The 21,639-nt window shown below is 36.5% G+C and overlaps 2 protein-coding genes across 6 annotated transcripts in view; one reads left to right on the top strand and one right to left on the bottom strand.

Annotated features, from left to right (window-relative positions):
• The window catches only part of LRRC17 (leucine rich repeat containing 17), a 56,180-nt gene extending 41,791 nt beyond the window's left edge, over positions 1 to 14,389 (top strand). Inside the window, exons 3-4 of the mRNA XM_072653156.1 lie at positions 9,573 to 9,728; positions 13,603 to 14,389. Of these exons, the coding sequence (XP_072509257.1) occupies positions 9,573 to 9,728; positions 13,603 to 14,000 (554 nt within the window). The 3' untranslated portion in view covers positions 14,001 to 14,389. The remainder of the gene's footprint in view (positions 1 to 9,572; positions 9,729 to 13,602) is intronic.
• FBXL13 (F-box and leucine rich repeat protein 13) overlaps positions 1 to 21,639 on the bottom strand; it is a 266,998-nt gene that overhangs the window by 167,141 nt on the left and 78,218 nt on the right. The window lies entirely within an intron of this gene.

Here is a 21,639-nt window from a genome sequence, read left to right as displayed (position 1 = left end):
TTTGTATATATTCAGCACCTGGCATAGTAGTACCTGGCACATAACAGGCATAGAACATATACTTATAGAAGAGAAATGAATTTTACAATTTTTTTGTACTTAGATTAATGTTCCAGTTTTTTGTGGGTATGCTGTGGGCTGCAAATCTAGCCATTGGTTTTCCCTGTGGTTTTTATTGAAGAACCCATTCCACACTGTTATTTGTGGATTTATTATATATTAGTCCTTTACAATAAGGTGGTTCTATGTCTGGACTCCCTATTTGCCCTACTAATCTTTCCTATATTTATAATACTAAGCAGTTTTTAACAATTACTATGTAATAATATCACATTTTGAAGTTTGGTGATGTTTATTTTTTACTAGTTTTCTATTTCATAGTTCTTCATTTTCTTGTACATCTGTATTTCCATATGAATCTTGTCATGACAAAATTTACCAAAATGTAAACTCTTTGAGGGCAGGGACTGTTCTGGTTTTGTCCTTGTATCTTTAATGCCTTAATAGCGTGCTTTGTACATGGCAGGGCTTAACAAATATTTGTTGAACTAAATCAAATTGACTTTAATTCCATAAAATAACCTATTGGCTTTTTCACTAGTACTGAATTAATCTGGAAGTTAGTTTGGAAGGTATTTTTTTTTTAATTTTTCCTTGACTTATCTATAAGCAGGAGATAACTCTCCATTTGTTTGATTCCACTTTCATTTGTCAATATCATTTTAAGATTCTTTTTGATAAGTTGTGTTCTACATTGTGATATATGACAGGATCTTTTCTTCATTTTTTTCTTGAATCTGTGTAGTAGTATATAGAAATTTAATCAACTACACAATCAACTGATTAAGCATTTATGTACCAGACACTATATAGCTGATCTTTGTGGATTTTACTCATCCACTTTAGCCAGAGAAGAAGCATGGCTTGGCCTGGTAGGCAGAAGGCTGACCTCATAGTCAAAAAGATGAGGTGTTCATGTTCTGCCTTTGACACCTACTGGCTATGTGACTCTAAGTAAGTCCCTTAGCCACTTAGTCACTTAGTGGTGTAGGCAGCTCTCTAAGATTATATATTACAGTAAAAGATTTGCATGTCATACTAAGCTCCCTGCACTCATGAAAGCAATGGTCTGGTCAAACAAAACAAAACAAAATAAAACTTAATTTACTAAAGTCATTTATTACCTCCATTGATTTTTTTAAAAGAATTTTGAGCCTTAAGGGGGGAGCCAAGATGGCGGAGTAGAAAGACGCATATACACATAGCTCCGAACCCACAACCCACAGATCGGCTACAGGGGAGCAACTAACGGTGAATTCTGCACCCAGAGGCCACAGAATATTGGAGCGAGGGAGATTTCTGTTCTGGAGAGACCTGCAAACCTCTCGCAAAAGGTCCGTCGCGCTGCAGACGCGGAGCCCAGACCAGCCCAGACCTGCTGCAGCCTCGGCACCAAGAGAAACAGACCCGAGCAGGCTTCAGGGACGGGACCTCCAGCAGCCGCACAAGTTCCTCCGCCCACAGGTGAGGGGGGTCGGTGAGAGAGTCTCTTTGGCGGGTCGAGAGGGGAGTGGGGTGCCCCCATGATTCGGCCCCCCCCCCCGGGAGGTAGAAGCTGAGAGGTGGCTGCAGACAGGGGCTCCCCAAGCGGGCGGGAGCCTGGATCCATTGTGGAAGGTCTGTGCATAAACCCCCTGAGGGAACTGAGCCTGAGAGGGGGCCCTGCCCCGACCTAACCACCTGAACATAATCTCATACTGAATAGCAGCCCTGCCCCCACCAAAAGCCCTAAGGCTGGAAGCAGCATTTGAATCTCAGTCCCCAAACGCTGGCTGGGAGGATCAGGAGGTGAGGTGGGTGTGAGGAGAATATTCAGAGGTCAAGTCACTGGCTGGGGAAAATGCCCAGAAAAGGGGAAAGAAATAAGACTATTGAAGGCTACTTTCTTGGAGAACAGACATTTCCTCCCTTCCTTTCTGATGAGGAAGAACAATGCTTACCATCAGGCAAAGACACAGAAATCAAGGCTTCTGTGTCCCAGCCCACCCAATGGGCTCAGGCCATGGAAGAACTCAAAAAGAATTTTGAAAATCAAGATAGAGAGGTGGAGGAAAAACTGGGAAGAGAAATGAGAGAGATGAAAGAAAAGCATGAAAAGCAGATCAGCTCCCTGCTAAAGGAGGACCAAAAAAATGTTGAAGAAATTAACACCTTGAAAACTAGCCTAACTCAATTGGCAAAAGAGGTTCAAAAAGCCAATGAGGAAAAGAATGCTTTCAAAAGCAGAATTAGCCAAATGGAAAAGGAGATTCAAAAGCTCACTGAAGAAAATAGTTCTTTCAAAACTAGAATGGCACAGATGGACGCTAAGGACTTTGTGAGAAAGCAAGATATCACAGAACATAGCGAGAAGATTGGAAAAATGGAAGATAATGTGAAGTATCTCATTGGAAAAACAACTGACCTGGAAAATAGATTCAGGAGAGACAATGTAAAAATTCTGGGACTACCTGAAAACCATGATCAAGAGAAGAGCCTAGACATCATCTTCCATGAAATTATCAAGGAAAACTGCCCTGAGATTCTAGAACCAGAGGGCAAAATAAATATTCAAGGAATCCGCAGAACACTGCATGAAAGAGATCCAAAAAGAGAAACTCCTAGGAACATTGTGGCCAAATTCCAGAACTCCCAGGTGAAAGAGAAAATATTGCAAGCAGCTAGAAAGAAACAATTCAAGTATTGTGGAAATACAATCAGGATAACACAAGATCTAGCAGCTTCTACATTAAGGGATCGAAGGGCATGGAATAGGATATTCCAGAAGTCAAAGGTACTAGGACTAAAACCAAGAATCACCTACCCAGCAAAACTCAGTATAATACTTCAGGGGGAAAAATGGTCTTTCAATGAAATGGAGGACTTTCAAGCATTCTTGATGAAAAGACCAGAGCTGAAAATAAAATTTGACTTTCAAACACAAGAAAGAAGAGAACCATGAAAAGGTGAACAGCAAAGAGAAGTCATAAGGGACTTACTAAAGTTGAACTGTTTACATTCCTACATGGAAAGACAATATTTGTAACTCTTGAAACATTTCAGTATCTGGGTTCTGGGTGGGAGTACACACACACACATGCACACACACACACATACATAGAGACAGAGTGCACAGAGTGAATTGAAGAGGATGGGATCATATCTTTAAAAAAAAAAATGAAATCAAGCAGTGAGAGAGAAATATATTGGGAGGAGAAAGGGAGAAATTGAATGGGGCAAATTATCTCTCATAAAAGAGGCAAGCAAAAGACTCATTAGTGGAGGGATAAAGAGGGGAGGCAAGAGAAAAACATGAGGTCTACTCTCATCACATTCCACTAAAGGAAAGAATAAAATGCACACTCATTTTGATAGGAAAACCTATCTCACAATACAGGAGAGTGGGGGACAAGGGCACAAGCAGAGTGGGGGGGGATGATAGAGGGGAGGGCATGGGGAGGAGAATGCAATCCGAGGTCGACACTCATGGGGAGGGAAAGGATCATAAGAGAATAGAAGTAATGGGGGACAGGATAGGATGGAGGGAAATATAGTTAGTCCTATACAACACAACTATTATGGAAATCATTTGCAAAACTACACAGATTTGGCCTGTATTGAATTGCTTGCTTTCCAAAGGGAAGGGGTGGAGAGGGAGGGAGCTAAAGAAGTTGGAACTCAAAGGGTTAGGATCAACTGTATGTTCTTACCAATAGGAAATAAGAAATACAGGTTAAGGGGTAAAGAAAGCTATCTGGCCCTACAGGACAAAAGAGAAGATGGACACAAGGGCAAAGAGGGATGATAGAAGAGAGAGCAGATTGTTCACAGGGGCAATTAGAATGCTTGGGGTTGGGGGAGGGAGGGAATAAAAGGGGAGAAAATTTGTAACCCAAAATGTTGTGAAAATAAATGTTGAAAGTTAAAAAAAATAAAAATAAATAAAAATTGAAAAAAAAGAATTCTTGCCTTAAACAAATGTATCCTTTAACCTAGATAGTCTAGATATGCATTATAATATTTAATACAACATCAACATTGTTGGTTTCCTTTTGTCAAGTAAAACTTCCTTTAAAAAAAAAAAAAGAATTTTGGGGGGTTTTAGGTATAGTCATATCATCTGAAAAGATATTTCAACTTTTCCACTGATTTCTTTCATACCTTTATTGCTAATACGAAGATTATTAAAGCATATTAAATAGGAGTGATGAAAGGATATGTTGCTACTTAACATATTTTAATGGGAATGCTTCCAGTGTTTCTTGTTATACAATTCATGACTTCTAATATACAAATTTTATCATATTATGGAAAGGTTCTTCTTTTCCTAAATTAATGTATTTAACTTTAAATCAGTGCTATACTTTTCAAAAACTTTCACTATATCCTGATAAAATGTACTTTATTCTTTTTCCTTACATCCTATTTATAAAAACAGCAAGGTCATAACTAATAATTTTTTGATGTATTGTTATATTCAATTTGAAAGTATTATTTCTGTATTAATATTCATAACTGATAATAGTTTACAATTTTCTCTCTCAGCTTTGTGTTTTATTTAAGGATCATCATTATAGTGGCTAAACTGGAGTTACCTATCATCTTTCTCTATTTTGAAACAGTTTTAAATAGTACGAGAGTTACTTGTTTCTTAAATGCTTTTAAGATGGCCAGATTTAAGAGGCCCTGAATATCAGGCTAGAGATTTTGAACTTTATTTTGTAATGTTCACTTGGAAAACCATTTTTCAGACCAGTTTTTCAGGGATTGTCTGATTTGTACTTCTATGATTGTTCCATGTAAGTCCTCCATCTCTTGTTTTGCTATTGTTAGTTTTAATATCCTATATTTTTGTAGCTAATCTTCCATTTCTTCAAGATCCTCAAATTTACTGTCACAGAGTCTAGTATAATAACTTCTGATAATTTTCTTAATTTGTTTTGCCCTCATAGTTCTCTCTTTTATCCTCATTTGGGATAGGGGAATCATTTGGGTTTTCACTATTAAAAACTTAACACTATTTGCTGTTTATCAATTTTGTTTGCCTGAACATTCCTCTAATGTGCTGAATGAGAACTCTCATATCATGTTAGCAACTGTTTTATCTTGGTTTTAAACACTTTCCATTTTGGATACAAGGCTTGTTTGCTATTGGGAAGATGTCCTTGAAGTGAATGGTATCTCTATAAACTTTTCAAAGTCTCTTTGCTTCTCAATTATTTACTTTCTATCTTCATAAAGCATACCGAGTTTTTGCTGAGTGGATAATTTGGGGTTCACATTCATGTATGTTTCTTGATTTTCAAGCTGCTGCAAAAGTCCTCCTCTGATAATTTCTAAAAATGAAGTGTCCAAATTCTCTTGATTTTCAAATTTCTCTGATACATGTGTAACTCTGAGATCATAGTGTTGTCATCTCCTCCAAATCAGTCATTTGGATTTATGGATTTCCTGACAGTTTTAATAAATCAATAATTTTTGAACCTTTATTTCCAACTGTTCTTTACTAAATACAATTCCATTTTCCATAGATGTTGCTTCTGTGGATTTTTGAAGTCTTCTATTGTTTTTAACATACTGACCATCTTCATGAATTTCTCTGGAATTTTTTTGCATCTTTCAATTCTCATTCAGTCTCCATATCTGATTTTCTACTTTCTTTAGTTCCTTCTTTTATTTGATCTCATGATTTTCTTAGTATTGCCAATTTCTGCTTAAATTTCTATGCACAGGTTATTTATCCACCTGAAAACAACTCTTGGGAACTTGAATGGTTCCTTTCCTCATCTGTGCTGCTTTTAATGCATTCATCGAGCTATATATTTTTATTTGTACCAACATATTCTCTTGGTATAATTTAAATTTTTGCTGATATTTATTTTCTTGCGTGTGTGGTTGAGTTATATTTTTTCCTTTCGTATTTCTACTTGTTTTTTGTGGATCTTCTCATTCTAACAGCTTATATCTATCTCGGTCCATGTAATCTTTCAGGGAAAGAAAAGACAAGTTTCTAGGGTTCTCCAGTCTTCTAGGACCATCATTTATATGTAGGATCAATGTCCAATCTTTTTACTCTCTGAGTTTTACCATTCTTTTCTACCTGGCACTTTTCCTTCGTTCCTCTACCGGCTGCTAGCAGCTTTCCTTCTAAAATCACCTTGTAACGTACTCTATATTTATCAGAGATGTACCTACTTAGCATATATGCTTTCTTCCCTATTAGAATATTAGCTCCTTGAGAGTAAGGACTACTTTTGCTTCTTTTCTTACTCCAGCACAGCACGTGACACAAAATAAAAACTCAACAAAAGCTTGTTGATCAACTGATTATTACAATCCCACCCTTTGCCATTTATACCTTATAAATTAGATACCATTAATTACCATCGATAATTCAAATACTAAAGAGGGATGAAAGGAGATTTCAGCAGCCACTGAATACAGACTATTATGATGCAAAATTGAACAAAAATATATGTGAGGAATATGTGAAATAGGTTTGAAAAGGTAGGGCAGAGTCAGATTTGAGAGCTTTGAATGTCATGCTAGGAAGTGTTAACTTTCTTTGGTGAGCAATAAGGAACTAGTGAAGCATCATGATAAAGAGGAATGGCATGATCAAATCTCTACATAAAGAAAATCAGTTTTTACATCACCAGGAGAAATGAATTGGAAAGGAGAGAAAGAGAAGACAGGGAGACCTATTAGGAAGCATTTACAAGATGAGATAGGTGAGCTTAAGGTGATAGCAGGTGGAATGCAAAGGAGGTAATAGACATTACAGATGAAAATGTAAGATTTTACAATTGCTTCAATATAATGGAAAAAAGAAATCAAAGGTAGCACCAAAGTTTAGAATATGAGTGGTTGGGTCAATGTGATGTCACTATCAAAGAGCAGATTGAGGGTGAAAGATAGTAAGTTTCATTCTTTTTATAAGTCCAGGACCAAGAAGTACTATAAAGTTAAATTTTAAGTTTTACTTCTGATCACTAGTCCTACATGGCATGTGGAGCTTGGAAGCAAGGTTTCACAGCCAATGTGAAAAAGTGAGATTCTCTTCTGTAACACAAGAAAGGACCACAGCTCCACCTCTGAACTACTGTGAACTTCCAGAACCACTGCCCAGTTGTTAGTAACCACACCAATAGCCATAAGCAGCAGATCCAAAGCCCAAGACATTTTTCCCAAAGGTCCTGAAGAACAAGTAAGCGAAGGACCCATTTATCATCAACCATGTTCCTACCCATTTGAAACCAATGAGCAGCTGTTGACACCAAAATTTCATTCCAAAAATTTGGCTTCAGGGTTTTTTTGGGGGCGGGGGGAGGATGTTTATTATTTTTTCATTTGTCTGAGATGGCTGCTGACACCACAAAATACACAAAATTAGGAAGCAAATGTTAAGCATAAAGAGGAGAATGGTGACCAATGGGTCCCTTGAAACCTACTTTATTTATACACAGTGAAGAAAGCAGAGTTCAACGTATAACATATATAGTGACTACAATAATATAAATGAAATTGGTGTGGAGAGGTAACACAACTGACCAAATATAACAGTTAATTCTTGTACCAAACTATCAAAGCTAAATGATAAATTTCTTCTTTCTGTTTACAAAAGATAAGTTATTTTTGGAAAATGTACTCTGTGGGAAGGGAAATTTTTTGTGCATTTGTTGAGGGGAATTGAAGGTCAGGAGAAGGAATAAACATTTGTATGCAACTACTATGTGCCAGGTACTATACAAAGTGCTTTACAAATATGATTTCACTTGATCCTCACAACAAACTTTGCTGCAAGGTTGGTGCTGTCATTATCACCATTTTACAGTTGAGGAAAATGAGGCAGACATTAAAAAATGGGCAGATCCTTGCCCAGGGTCACACAGCTAGTAAATGTCTGAGGCTGGATTTGAATTCAGGTCTTCCTTCTACTATGCCATGTATCTGGAAAGTAGTTTCAAAACAAAATGCCTCAATTCATTTTAATAAAAACAAAAATATATAATGATTTTTTTTAAAGAAAAATAATAGGCTTAGTTTTGGGACATGTTGAATTTAAAGTCACATATAGGTAGAGCCCCATAGGCAATTGGGGATGCAAGATGAGAGCTCAAGAAAAAGACCAAAGTTAGATATTTGAAAATTATCAACATAGATGCTATAGGATTAAAATTTACAAAAGACAATGATTCAGGAAAAGAATGTAAGAGGACAAAAGCCAGAGCATTGGTTGGTGAAAGCTGAAAAAAAGAAGAACCCAAAAAGGAGACAGAAAAGAAGTCGTCAGATGTAGAAAGAAACTAGTAGTTTACTATTTTGAAAATCTAGGCAGAAAAGCTAAGAAAAAGTTAAAAGACTAAGAAAAAGCCTTTATATTTGGTGATGAGGGCACTGTTGACCTTTGAAAAAAGTACTTTCAGAACAGTGGTCAGGATGGAAATGAGACTGCAAAGAGCTGGATGGCAAGTGGATGGTGAGGCAAACAGAGGATAGCCTACTTTTTCAAGAATGGCTATTAAAGGAAGGAGAGGTAGGATAATAATTTCAAGGAACACATCCTCAGACATAGAAGACAATAATGAAGGCAGATAGAGAATTTGTCATCCTGGTAAGGACTATCAATGTCCATATAATGGGGTTGTACATTGTGTCTGGTTTTATTCATAACCACTTTTTTTGGTCCAGATCTTCAATTTCATTGGTAATGAGAACTCTGGTGGTGGACATTTCCTCTATCAATACAACTCTCTGAGTTTTCTGCAATCTATCATCTTAAAGAGTTGCCTTGGGCACTGAGAAGTTCTACACCTTGCCCAGCATCACACTGTCAGTATATATCAACAGCTAGTTTTGAACCGGGTCACTCATCTCACTTAACTCTCTCACTGGAGCATGTTTTATTTTTTAAATCACTCCTCCAATACAAAACACAGGGCATCTCATGCTGTAAATGCTCCAAATGTTTAAAGAAATAATGTTAAACAAAATAAACAGTTCAAACTCATCTAAATCATTGATCTTTCTACTGGCACTTACTGTTCTTTCCTCTTCTTGTTATCACCTTTCTGATGGATGAAGAAAAGAAAACCAAGATGATGCAATTCTGTTACTTTTTCCTAGCTGGAACTTAAAAACTTATGAAGAATAAAGTAATGGATAAAATAAGGTTTGGTGATTATATGTGTACTTTCATTATCCATGTTATCTCTGTCCTTTAAGTTCAAGAATTTGCTCTTATTCATAGTACACTAAATTTTGAGGCAGAAGAGTAGGTTTCAAATCTCAGCTGTGTCACTTAAAACTTCTGAGATACTCGTGAACACATTTAAATTACGTGAGCCTCAATTTCTTCATCTGATAAGACAACTTCTAAAGTTCCTTCAAGCTCTGAATTTGTGGGTCTGTCATCCTCTTATTATTGATAGGCAAACTGGATTTAGAAGTCTAAAGAGATATATTCCATCTCTAAAATTCTAAAATGCCTATGATGCATAATATAATAATATATTCCCTCTTAATTTCTCCAGAATTAAGGAAAATCCCAAGCAACATCCCTCCAGATATCATTAAACTTGACTTATCAAACAACAAAATCAACCAACTTCAACCTAAGGTGTTTGAAGATGTTCACGAACTGAGGAAATTAAATTTGAGCAGCAATGGGATTGAATTCATCGACCCTGGTAAGGATTAACAAAGTCCACATAATGAGGTTATACATTGTATCTGGTTTTATTCATAACAATTTTGGGGTCCAGATCTTCAATTTCACTGGTAATGGGAACTCTGGTGGTGGAAACTCCCTCTACCAACACAATTTTCTGAGTTTTCTGCAATTTTTCATCTCAAAGAGTTGCCTTGGGCACTGAGAAGTTCTACAACTTGGCCAGCATCACATCACCAGTATATATCAAAGGCTAGTTTTGAACCAGGTCACTCATCTACTCAATAAACTTCAGCAAATTTCTACTACCTTTAGAATCAAATATGATTTCCTGTGTTTGGCTTTTAAAACCCTTTACCAACTGGCCCTGAACTATATTTGTAGCCTCATTATGTATTACTTCCCTTCTTATACTCTATGGTCTAGCACTCTAGCTAAACTGGTCTTTCTATTTGATCAATCTATAAGGATTTATTAAGTGCCTACCATGTGCCAGAAACAATGTTAAAGGCTAAGAATAGAAAGAAAGGCAAAAGAAAGTCCCTGCCCTCCAGGAGCTCACAATGTGAAGAGAAAACAAGTTCATGCTATACATGAACAAACTACAAACAAGATAAATTCCTCACATATGAGACTGCATCTCCTGTCTCCATGTCTGGAATGCATTCCTTCCTTACCTATACTTCACTGACTCCTTTACTTCCTTCAAGATGCAAATCAAGCACTACCTTCTATATGAAACATGTCCTGATCCCCTCCTCTAACTGCTACCATACCATCTCTGAAACTATCTTGTAATTTTTTTGGTATTTATTTTGTACATGCTTACATGTGTACATGTAATCCCCAAAAGAATACAAGTTCCTTGAGAGCATGGATTTTAAAAATTTTTATCTTTGTATCTCCAGCACCTAGCCCATAATGAGCATTTAATAAATAATTGATTGACTTTATCTACAATTGTATCTTGCTTCTCATAACAATGCTTTCATTAAATATAACTTAGTTTGGAAACAAAAAATGTTATTAGCTAGAGAGGCAGCAGGAAGATATGAATGTAAGTGCTTTTGTCACACTGTGGCTACGTGATCCTGGTCAAGTTACTGAAACTCTGTGCCACAGGCTAGTCTTCAGGACAGTGACAAAGAATTACTTATCTGCATCAGTGAAGAGAGTTTCTATCGAGGTGTTTTCTAATTAAGTTACAAGTTGAGATCACAACAAATACCACACAAAGACCATCCTCTCAAGGAAAGAGATCATCATTTTGGTACGTGGGTCCCTCAGAATCAATCAGCCCCATAAGTCAGGCTGGACAAATGTACACGATGCTAAGCTACTAAATGGTTTCCAGGAGGGGTAAATCAATGATGTTTTCCAGGAAATACAAGAAATGTATGTTACTTCACAATCCACCAGGGAAATGTTTGATTTCTCTCTAAAATGTTCAAGTTCTAGGGTCTAGAAAACAAATAAATAATAACAATAATCTGTATCTTATCTAAGACTAAATTAGATGTTGGTTTTTATAAATTCCAATTAAGATTAAGTTTGTCTAAATAGTAAATAATAATAGTAACTGAATAATTTCTATTATACATAAACTATGGTAGTAAGAAGAAACCTCCTCTAAAATCATACTCTGATTTATCACAGTGAAGTGACTCCAGATAGAGTGAAATCTTGAGAGGATCTGCCAAGATGGAAAGGCTTCACTTCCAGATAGGGCAACGAGCTATATCTGTCATACAGGGACCAACCTGACTAAGTTTGGAGAGTCTCACTAGAAGCTGGGTTTTTTCAGACACAGCAATTCATGAAACCATCACAATGGCAGAAAAGGGGGTGAAATCTGCATCAATGGAGAGGGTACTCATAGCCATGAAGCTATGGATCCTTGATGTATACACTGCAGAAAAAAATTCAGAAGAAAAAATAACAAAATAATTCAAATGCCATGAAAAATCAATTAAATGTGGCCCAAGATATATTTTCCTCATGTTAATTACTAGTTTCCTATAGTTTCGAGAATTTTGGAACCATATTTCTACTGAAAAACAGTGTGACATTGTGAATAGAAGGCCACATCAGAGTCTGGAAGACCTGGGTTCAAATCCTACCTTTAACACACACTAGCTGTATGACAAGCTACATAAATTTTGAGGGCCTTGTCTTTTAAGGCAAGTTACAGACCAGTCTGTGTCACTAGCCTCCACACCAAGGATTTCACCAAACGTGACAATACTGGTCCTGATCACTTTTTTTTTAACTCCTCTTGGCTTACTTTTATAATGCTATTCTAGCATCTTTGTTCTCAAGGTATATGTTGCTAATTTGTGAAAGTAATGACATTGCTTTTCCCTTAATTTCATCAGCAACTCAGCTAGTCCTCTCCTCTCTTTTGTCTCCTTACCTAAGGGTATTCTGCCCTAAAGAAGGTAAATTTTTATGGACAAAAGTTATTGGGGTTTACTGGTTAGATTTCATTCCCAAAGACCAAGGCTTAAACCCAATTCACTCTGGATCTCATAGATTAGACAATAATAGGTCCCTGCCCAAGCACCACTTAATGGTTGTTTTTTGGGACCTCCCCCTCAGAGTGAATGTAAATAGGAACTGTTTCTCCACCAACCCTAAGGGTCTTCTTCTCCAAGTTAGATTTTTAAAATTTTATTAAAGGGACCAAACCTTGACTTGCCTCCTAAAGAGGCTAATTCACTGAATGGGCAATGCCTCACTGCAAGTGAGTACCAGAAAAAACCCTTATCTAAAAAGGGCCAAGGTCCCTCACTGCATCCTGGGCCGTCTCCAGTCATCCTGATCTCTATTTGGCCACTGGAACTAGATGGAGGAGAAAGTGAGGCTGGGACTTGGCACCACCCTCCCTCAAATCAAAGTCAACTGCATGGTCCTCTCTGAGAAAGGAAGATAAAACACATACAACCACACAACCCAGGAAAGCGAGCAAACTTCCTTCAGTGTTGAAGATCTGTTCGCATAAAAAGGATCTAGGAACTTAAGTATGACAAAAGAGATTCTGAAAAGTTAAAAAATTAAGGTATTTCTGAATTTTAAAAAAACCATTTAACAGAAACCATTGCTAAAAGAGGTTAACGTTCACCCTGCATGCCTGCAACTGCAAATATGTAATATTGTGATTTCTTTTGAGTTTTAAAGTTACCCTAAAATTTCAATGGCAGGAATTATCATTGTATCAAACATAATACCCTTTCTAAAGTAAAACGAAAACAAGGCATAAAGATTTTTTTCTCTTTTGAAAAATTGAGGCAAAGAGAGAAGTCTTCCAAAGCCCATAATTCCAAAGGCGTTATTAAAGAATTAAACACTTAATTGGCAACAGTGACACATTTCTAAACAAGAAGTTGGCATTTTTCCCCCAGAGCGGGGCTGAATTCAAGAATTGTTAAGATCTGTTTGTCTGAGTTTTGGCAAACAAAAAATTTACATTGTTTCCTTTTGCCAGAGTTTGTTTGGAAGACTAAGTGTTCAAGAGGCTGGTAAAATGAATGGTGCTATTTCCTAGTTTTTTTTTCAAAAGTTACATGACCTCATCTTCTCTCTCAAATCATCACCAAAAGCAATTTTCATTTGTTTATGCCTCAGAGTAGGCAAAAAACTAACAAAAATGTAATCATTTCTTTTCTAAAATGACTTGCTCAACTTTCTCTCTGGTCAGTATAAAAACACACGTGAAAACAAAATAGATAATAAATTTAAATAAATTTGGTTTCTCTAACAAAACAATTATATTTTGCTAACTCCAATCAAGAAAAGTTTGCCTAAGCAATAAAGCTATTTTTCTAGTAATCTGGAACTTATGTACATGCTTGACATTTACAGTCATCAATTTAATAAGTATCTTATGTTATCAGCTGCTTTTTCAGGACTCACAAACTTGGAAGAATTAGATTTGTCAAACAACAGTCTACATAACTTTGACTACGGAGTATTAGAAGATCTCTATTTTTTGAAAATCTTGTGGCTTAAAGAAAATCCCTGGAGATGTGACTATAATATCCATTACCTTTACTACTGGTTAAAACATCACTATAATGTTCATTATAATGGACTGGAATGCAGAACGCCTGAAGAATACAAAGGCTGGCTTGTTGGAAAGTATGTTCGCAGTTACTATGAAGAATGTCCAAAGGACAAGCTACCATCATACCCTGATCCAACTGACCAAGACACAGAAGATGACGCATGGGAGAAAATACACCGAGACCACCTGGCAAAGAAACAAAGTGTCAGGATTACCATAGTAGGTTAATTTAGGAGGAATTCCCTTTGTCAGTAGATTAGGTTTGATATTTGTTTAAGGAAAAATCTTATGTTTACATTTTGGTTAACTGTGTTATCTGTCTACGAAGGAATATCCAACTAACAGGGTTTCTTTAATTATTATTTTAGTTGTGAACTAAGGGAAAAATCTCATGCTCTTTACCATATATACGTTGGTTAAGCAACCATTGCTGGCAGGCATTCTACAATGGTAAACTGCATGAGACTGGGTTCCATAGGATGTCATAAATAATTACATAATGATCTGTATAACTTTTTTTTTTACTTTAAAAAAAGAAACTTGATTCATTCTTGCCATGCATTTTGAGAGTTATTTGTAAATACACAGAAAAAATTAAAATGGAAGATATAAATATACATTTACAGAGAAATGGCTCTTTTTTTTGTCTAGCAGACTGAGTTGAATAAATGTCTATTGTTACATGTCCTCACTCTTAGAAGAAACCATGGTAAATCAAGAATTTTGCTAAAGTTATTTGACATTTTGACAAAAACATCAGATTAAAAACTAAATAATCAGTCTAAACACAATAAGAGAAAAGTATCTGAGAATGATATTTACAAATGCTAAGGTGCAGGAGCAAGCAATACATGTTTGAGTGCTTTCTTATAAGCTTAGAAATTACCCTCAAATCCTCATAGAAGAGACTGTTATTCTGTGAAATAGTAGCCTTTCTAAAGTAAAGAGAGAACAGGAAGTAAAGGCTTTTCTCCTTTCAGGCAAAGAGAGAATTCCATAAGTGCCTATATTTCAAAGTTAGCAAAATATTAAAGCATTTAGGTATAAGTTTTGGTAATATTGACCCAATTCTAAATAAGAAAGATGACTTCTTTTACAAAGGAACCATAATTCATATATTGTTAAGATTTCTTTGCCTCAGACTTAAAGAGACCCATGGATGGTAGCCTGGTGGATGGAAGGTATTCATAGAAATTTAAGCAGATATGGGTTATGGGAAGGTTAACTTTTTTGGACAAAATTATTTCAACCAACATATATTAAGCCTTACTGTGTATAAGGTATATGCTATGTGCTGAGGATACAAAAATGAAGAATCACAGTCCTGATCTCCAGAAACTTAAATCCCTCCTAGAAGGAAGAAGACATGTACACAAATGATGAGTAAAGGAGGCATTCAAAGTGCTGCAAGAAAATGTGAGAAGGGGAAGATCAATTTCAGCTGAGGAAATAAAAGAAATGCTTAATGGGCAGGGGGGCTCTAGAGCACGGAGTCTTAAAGAAAGACAGTAATTTCAAAAGGCAGAGACAAGAATGAGTTTGTTTCGGGTACTGAGGACTTGCTTGTGTGACCACAGATCTATAAGAATGAGGACATCCAGTATCAGCCAGGAGTCCAAGTTAGCTGGAACATTGTGTTTAAAAGGGATCAGGGTGAAATAAAACGGAAAAAGTAGTTTGTAGATAGATTCTGGAAGATCATTAATACCAGGCTAAAGAATCTTTATTCTTTTAGGAAATAAGGAGCCACTGAAGGTTTTTGTGCAGCTGGACATGACATGGTCATACTTGCACATCTGGAATATTAATTTGGCAACTTCTGACTAACTAGAAAGTTAACGTGATAGTTTGGTGCAGTGGAACAAATTATGGGTTTTATAGTATGAAAATCCTTGTTCTGTCATTTACTACCTTATATCTTTGGGCAAGTACCACTCTCCAGGCCTCAATTTCCTCAACAGTAAATGAGAAGATTGAACAAGATGACTTCTCAGGTCCCTGACAGCTCAAAACTATGATCCTGTGTTGATGGACTCAGTTTGGGTGGTAGCAGTATGAGTGGAAAAGAGAAAAGAGATGCAAGAGGCACTCTGGAGTTACACGTGGTAGGACTTGCCAACAAGCCAGATGGAGGAAGTGGAGAAGAAAGAGTAAAAGATTATCATGAGATATGAACCTGAGCAGGGAGGACAATGGGATCACCAGAAAAGGTGCTGGCCAAGACCCCAAGATAGAGGCAGCTAACAAGCAATGAGATATATGGACTAGAGCTCAAGGGACAAGTGGGTGTCCAAAATAAAGATCTGTGATTTAGCTATATAGAAACTGTAACCAAAATCAAGGGAATGGATAGTTTACCAAGAAAAAGAATGTTGAAAAATGAGAATATGGCTTAAGGACAAAGCTCTGAGAGATTCCCAGGTCTTTGGGGTAGGGAAGATGGACTTGGAGACTAGTAAATAGCAGCCAGACAAGTAGGTGGAAGTCAAGAAAAACAAGAGTATCAAGAGGAAAGGGGTGATAAAGTATCAAATGCTGCAGAAAGGTCAAGGAGGGAAATAGGCCCCTGGACCTGGTGATGATGGAATCAATGATGACCTTGGGAAAAGCAGTTTCAATAGAGGGTTGGGGGTAGAAACCAGGACATTAAAGAGTAAACAGATGATAAGAAAGTACTGGCAACCAATACAGACTACTCTATAGGAAATTAGCAATGAAAGGGAGGGCCAGACATAGAACAATAGTTTGAGGAAGAAATAAGGAGGTTAGAGGCAGATGTAAAGATCAGGATCTAGGGTGAAGCAGACTCAGCGAACATGGAAACAGTCAGAGATCGGTTAACAAGTCAGCAGTCTGAATCAGAAGAGACAGGAGATCATAAACTGGAATATAAGACAAGAACTCATCAGAAAAGAGGGAAATGACAAAGGGCCTTAAATATCTAACTGCCCCTGGAGCTGGCTCTTTGACAATCCATTCTTACATGCTCCCACTGCCTCAATGGATCCCATGGATGTGAGAACTTCCTCCAAAGAAGGAGATTTAAACACCCTTGGTACCCAATGTTTCCCAACTGAAGTTCAAACTCCTTTGTCTGGTACAACACAGCATTACTCCACCTCACAATTTTGTTCTGTACTCTGCCTTTTGGACAAATTGCACCACTCTCTATTCTCTGAATACACACTAGAGTCTAGTGACTAAGACTCTCACCCCTACATGCCTTTTTCTCAGGCTGTTCACTAAGCTCTCTCTACACCTTCTTGCCTTCTGAATTTCTGTCTTTAAATGCCTACTTCCAACCTGCCTCCCCCATGAAACCTTCCTTTGCTCGCCACACCTCTCCCCCTCTATCAACCTTCCCTCTTAGACCTCACATAGTACTTCCTTTTACAGCTCTCTATTTGATTTTTCACACAACAGCATTTCACCTCTTGTATTCAAATCCACAGAACCTATCACAGTGCCTGGAACAAAGTAGACACTTAATATATACTTGTTGATTATTGTAATGATTAATGATTATACAGGTACAGCGTAAGGCATACAATAGACCTTAATCAATGTATTTGAATATTGAAGGAATGAATGTTAAATCTATCACAATTAGAAGGGCAAAGGATTTAAAAAAGCAAAACAACTTTATCCTCTTCATTTCACTAGACCTTTTTTGAATTTAAAGAGTAGGAAAGTAACTAGGAATACTGGCCCCTGAAGCAAAGAGCAAGTTTATGGTAGAGAAAGCCCAAGGCCACTGATAGGTGGGCCTGCACACAGCTCTATGACTAATGACCCAGGACATACCATTTAGCATAGACCCCTGGGTCTGAACATATCATATGGGCTTGAAAGAGTGTAGTCATTCCACCCTGAGGTAGGACTACAAGAGGAAGAGGTGGGAATGATGGTGGGACTCTCCAGGGGACAGTGGCAAGGGGCCAAGAGAATGAAGGAGGAGTCATGCTAGGTGACATGGAACCCACTTTGATTCAGAGGACTACTGAGGGAAGTCCATTACATCAACAACCGGTGACAAAGCTCTGGTAGATATGTGCTAGTTACAGCATTAGTTTTCAGACAAGCCAGTCTCTTAGTCTGATTCTTCCAAGTCAGAGAGAATTAGTCTTTGGCATTAGATTGTTAATTGCTTTTTAACTATTGTTCTACTCAAACCAAAGAAAGGAAAAGAAATACAAATTCATATGATATAGACATACACACATATATATTTGTAAATTATCACAAAAATATAAATCTCATTTGGGATAACTTCCAAAATGTTTTAAGAATTCTTCACAATGATAAGTAAAGAATTTGGACTCAGTTATTCTGACTCCTAATGCTAAGTTAAGTTGGTTATCTCATTGCATGGGTGAAAAATATAACATTACAAAATAAATTAAGCAATGCTGAATCAGCATAGACTATGTAAAAAATGACCATGTCTGTAAAATTTCAATAAGGTGATTTCTGGAAACATGAATGATGTTCTTATTCTCACAAATCAAATGAAGCTAGCTCGATAAAAGACTTATATGTTCATGAATCTACAGTACATTTTGCATCATCGCGGATGCAAAGCAAGCAAAGATAAGCAAAATCAGTGGTAAATAAGATGTTATTAAAATGTTTTAAGTAAAGAAATGAACATACTGGGTTACCAAGCAGAAGACCAAATAGGGTTCCTAAAAATTACTTATTACAATGTTTGTCCTGATCAAAAAGAAACTTTGAAGGAGGAATCACTGAACAGTAAGTAAATGCTGCACTAGTATAATAGAAGGAATTTTAAAAAACACTACAGGAAAACCTCCAGCACATTTATTAGACTTCTCTGATCTAGGGTAAGATATGGACAAGAATCCCAGAATGAGAAGCCATAGATTGATTCTGATTTGCACTACTAGAGAATAATTACATGGAAGAGCTAACTGATCCATTGAGAACCAAAGAATAAAAGTATGATGTTTCTCAAAATGTGTTGAGAAACAACACAAGATGAATTCCCTATCAGATTCTCATATGTCAACATTATAATAGTAAAATAAAAGTACAACTGCAGGCACTTCTAGAGGTTAAAACTTTCTCTGTAATGTTCCAACTTTGCAAATAATTTATTAAGCAGAACAATACTGCAAACAGCCAAGCTGTATTTTATGCCTCCAATATGTTAATTTTATGCTGATATAACAATACAAGGAAGAGATTTAATGGAATGTTAGCATACTTCTGTATGTATATCTTGTATACTTTTTTGTCAACATAACCTATGACCTCTCTCCAGCCACACTCAAAGAATTAATAATATTTTATTTGAAGCTAATTATTTTTGACATTGTTGAAGACATTAGGAATACAAGCACAGTTGGTGTAGCCAAATAGCCTAAAAGATCAGCCAGTATTTACTATGCAATATAGCAATCAAATAACAAAAACTTTTCCAGAAGTTTGTGAAATACTGGACCCATACCCATACTAATGAGGTCAAGGATGAAAAGAAGTTGGGCAAGACTCAAAACAACACAAAATGTTAGAGCTGGAAGGAAGCTTAGAGATCATCTAGTCCAAGGATTCTAAACCTTTTTTGGGGGGATCATGGACCTCTTTGGAAATCTGGTGAAGTCTATAGACCCCTTCTCAAAATAATATTTTCAAATACTTGAAGGAAATTCTCTATTTCCATTAAATTCTAGTGAAAATAAAAGGTAATAAAATAGTAATAACAATAATTATAAATATTATATTTTATATATTTTATATTCGATATTATAAATATTAATAAAATAAATATAAATATATAAATACAAGTTAAAATGTTCCCATTCAAGTTCAGGGCATCTCTTGAAATCTATCCACAGACTCCTTGAGGACCCCAGGCTAAGAATTCCTGGTTTAGAATAATGTCTTCTGATGAAATATGTGCAGTGTGGAGGAAAGTTGAGACCTGTTCTGCTAAGCCACAGAGAGAAGCACGAGGAGCAAACAGGTGGCAAAGAGACAGAACACGTAGATGTGAAGCCAGGAAAGACATTCTAACTATCAGAGCTGTCTGAAAGTGAGTGATGTATTCCCTCCTCCTCACTGAAGGTGGTCAAGTAGGGATAGCTGATCACACATCAAGCAGATTTTAGAGGTGATCTTATTCTAGTGGACTAGCTGGGATTCTACAGGCACTTCCAACTAGAAAATCCTTTGATTCTACGAACCCCAAAGTGTTTCCAAGATCATTAATCAAGTGCAGAGCCAGGACCAGAACTTCATCAGTAATATACACTTTCATAAACTATTCAGTTAAGGCTGCTGCAAGTAGAAACATAAGATTGATACCACTAAAAAATCTTTAGCAAATCCGCAAAGGCTTTTGTTGTTGTTCAGTTGTCTCAGTTGTGTCTGATTCTTTGTGACTCTATTTGGGGTTTCCTCGGCAAAGATACTTGAATGATTTGTGATTTCCTTCTCCAACTCATTTTACAGATGAGGAAACTGAGGCAAACAGGGTAAAGTTACTTGCCCAGGGTCACACAGCTAATAAGAGTCTGAGGCTAGATTTGAACTCAGGAAGATGAGTCTTTCTGACTCCAGGCCTAACACTATCCACTGTGCAATCTAGCTGCCCCTTGAAATGGCTAGAACACATATACCTCTACAAAAATAAGACTAACATGTATATGTTTTAGTTATCTCACTAAGATCATTTAAGCAAAGAATTTTATATAGGAAGAAAAAATATTAGATCAGATGTTTTAAAGTAAACTTCCAAATAACAAAAATCTGTACCTCTAGCCCCACCACCTTCTCCTTTAAGCTTCAGCTCCATATTTTCAATTGCCTGTGGAACATCACCACCACAACATGTAATGGCACCTTAAACTCAACATGTCCAAACTAATCTCATTGTCTTTCCCACAATTCTTCCTAACTTTCCTGTTTCTGTTAGTGGTGCTACTATTTTCCTCTTCACTCAAGTTGAAAAGCTTAGTTTTTCCTCTTCCTCACCTCCTACATCAATTTAGCTATCAAATCTTTTTTATTCTATCTTTGCAAAATCTTTTTCAGACACCAACTCCTTTCTATTCTACTGTCATCATCCTAGTTCAGATCCTCATGATTTATTGCCTAGAGTAGACTTCTCTAATAATTTTCTTTCTAATTGGATTCCCTACCTCTCTAGCCTTTCCTTTTCCATTAATCGTACACACCGCTCCAAAAATTTTTTAACCTAAAAAAATTCTAATCATGTCATAGAAACAACCAAAATATTTCAGCGGCTCCCCATCTAAATTCATTATTCTGACATTAAAGTCTCCATAACTTATTCTCAGCCTACCTATCGAAGTTTATTTCCTAATAATCCTCTACATAAAATTGTAGGATTGAAAACTGGAAGAAACTGGTAATAATTTGCTTCAAGTCCTTCATTCTACAGATAAAGTAACTAAGATGTAGAGAGAACAAGGGACTTGTCCACTGTAACATGAATGGAGGCCAAACTCATCTCCTCACAATTGCTTGAACATACTCTCTGATTTCCACCCCCATGACTGTGCTCATGCTATTCTCTCTCATGGTAATACTCCATAAAGCTTTCCCCGGGTCCTTCAACTCAAGTAATTTCTCCTTCCTCTGAATTCAAGGAGCACTTTGCAACTCCCTAACTTCCATATTATGGTTTCTATCACAAGTTATTTCTATATTTCGTATTTTCTACTAGACTTTAAATTCTTTGAAGGCAAGGACCATGTCTATTCATCTGCATACTTTGCACAATGACTAAAATAAATCAATCAATAAACATTTATTATGGTTTTGTGAATAAATTAAGGGATTTATTAATAAATTTATAAATAGATAAATTTTTCAATTTAAT

The sequence above is a fragment of the Notamacropus eugenii genome, chromosome 3, assembly GCF_028372415.1.
Source record: "Notamacropus eugenii isolate mMacEug1 chromosome 3, mMacEug1.pri_v2, whole genome shotgun sequence".
In the NCBI taxonomy this organism is placed as follows: domain Eukaryota; kingdom Metazoa; phylum Chordata; class Mammalia; order Diprotodontia; family Macropodidae; genus Notamacropus; species Notamacropus eugenii.
The sequence above is the reverse complement of the archived record's forward strand: the minus strand, read 5'-3'. Positions and strand labels throughout refer to the sequence as shown.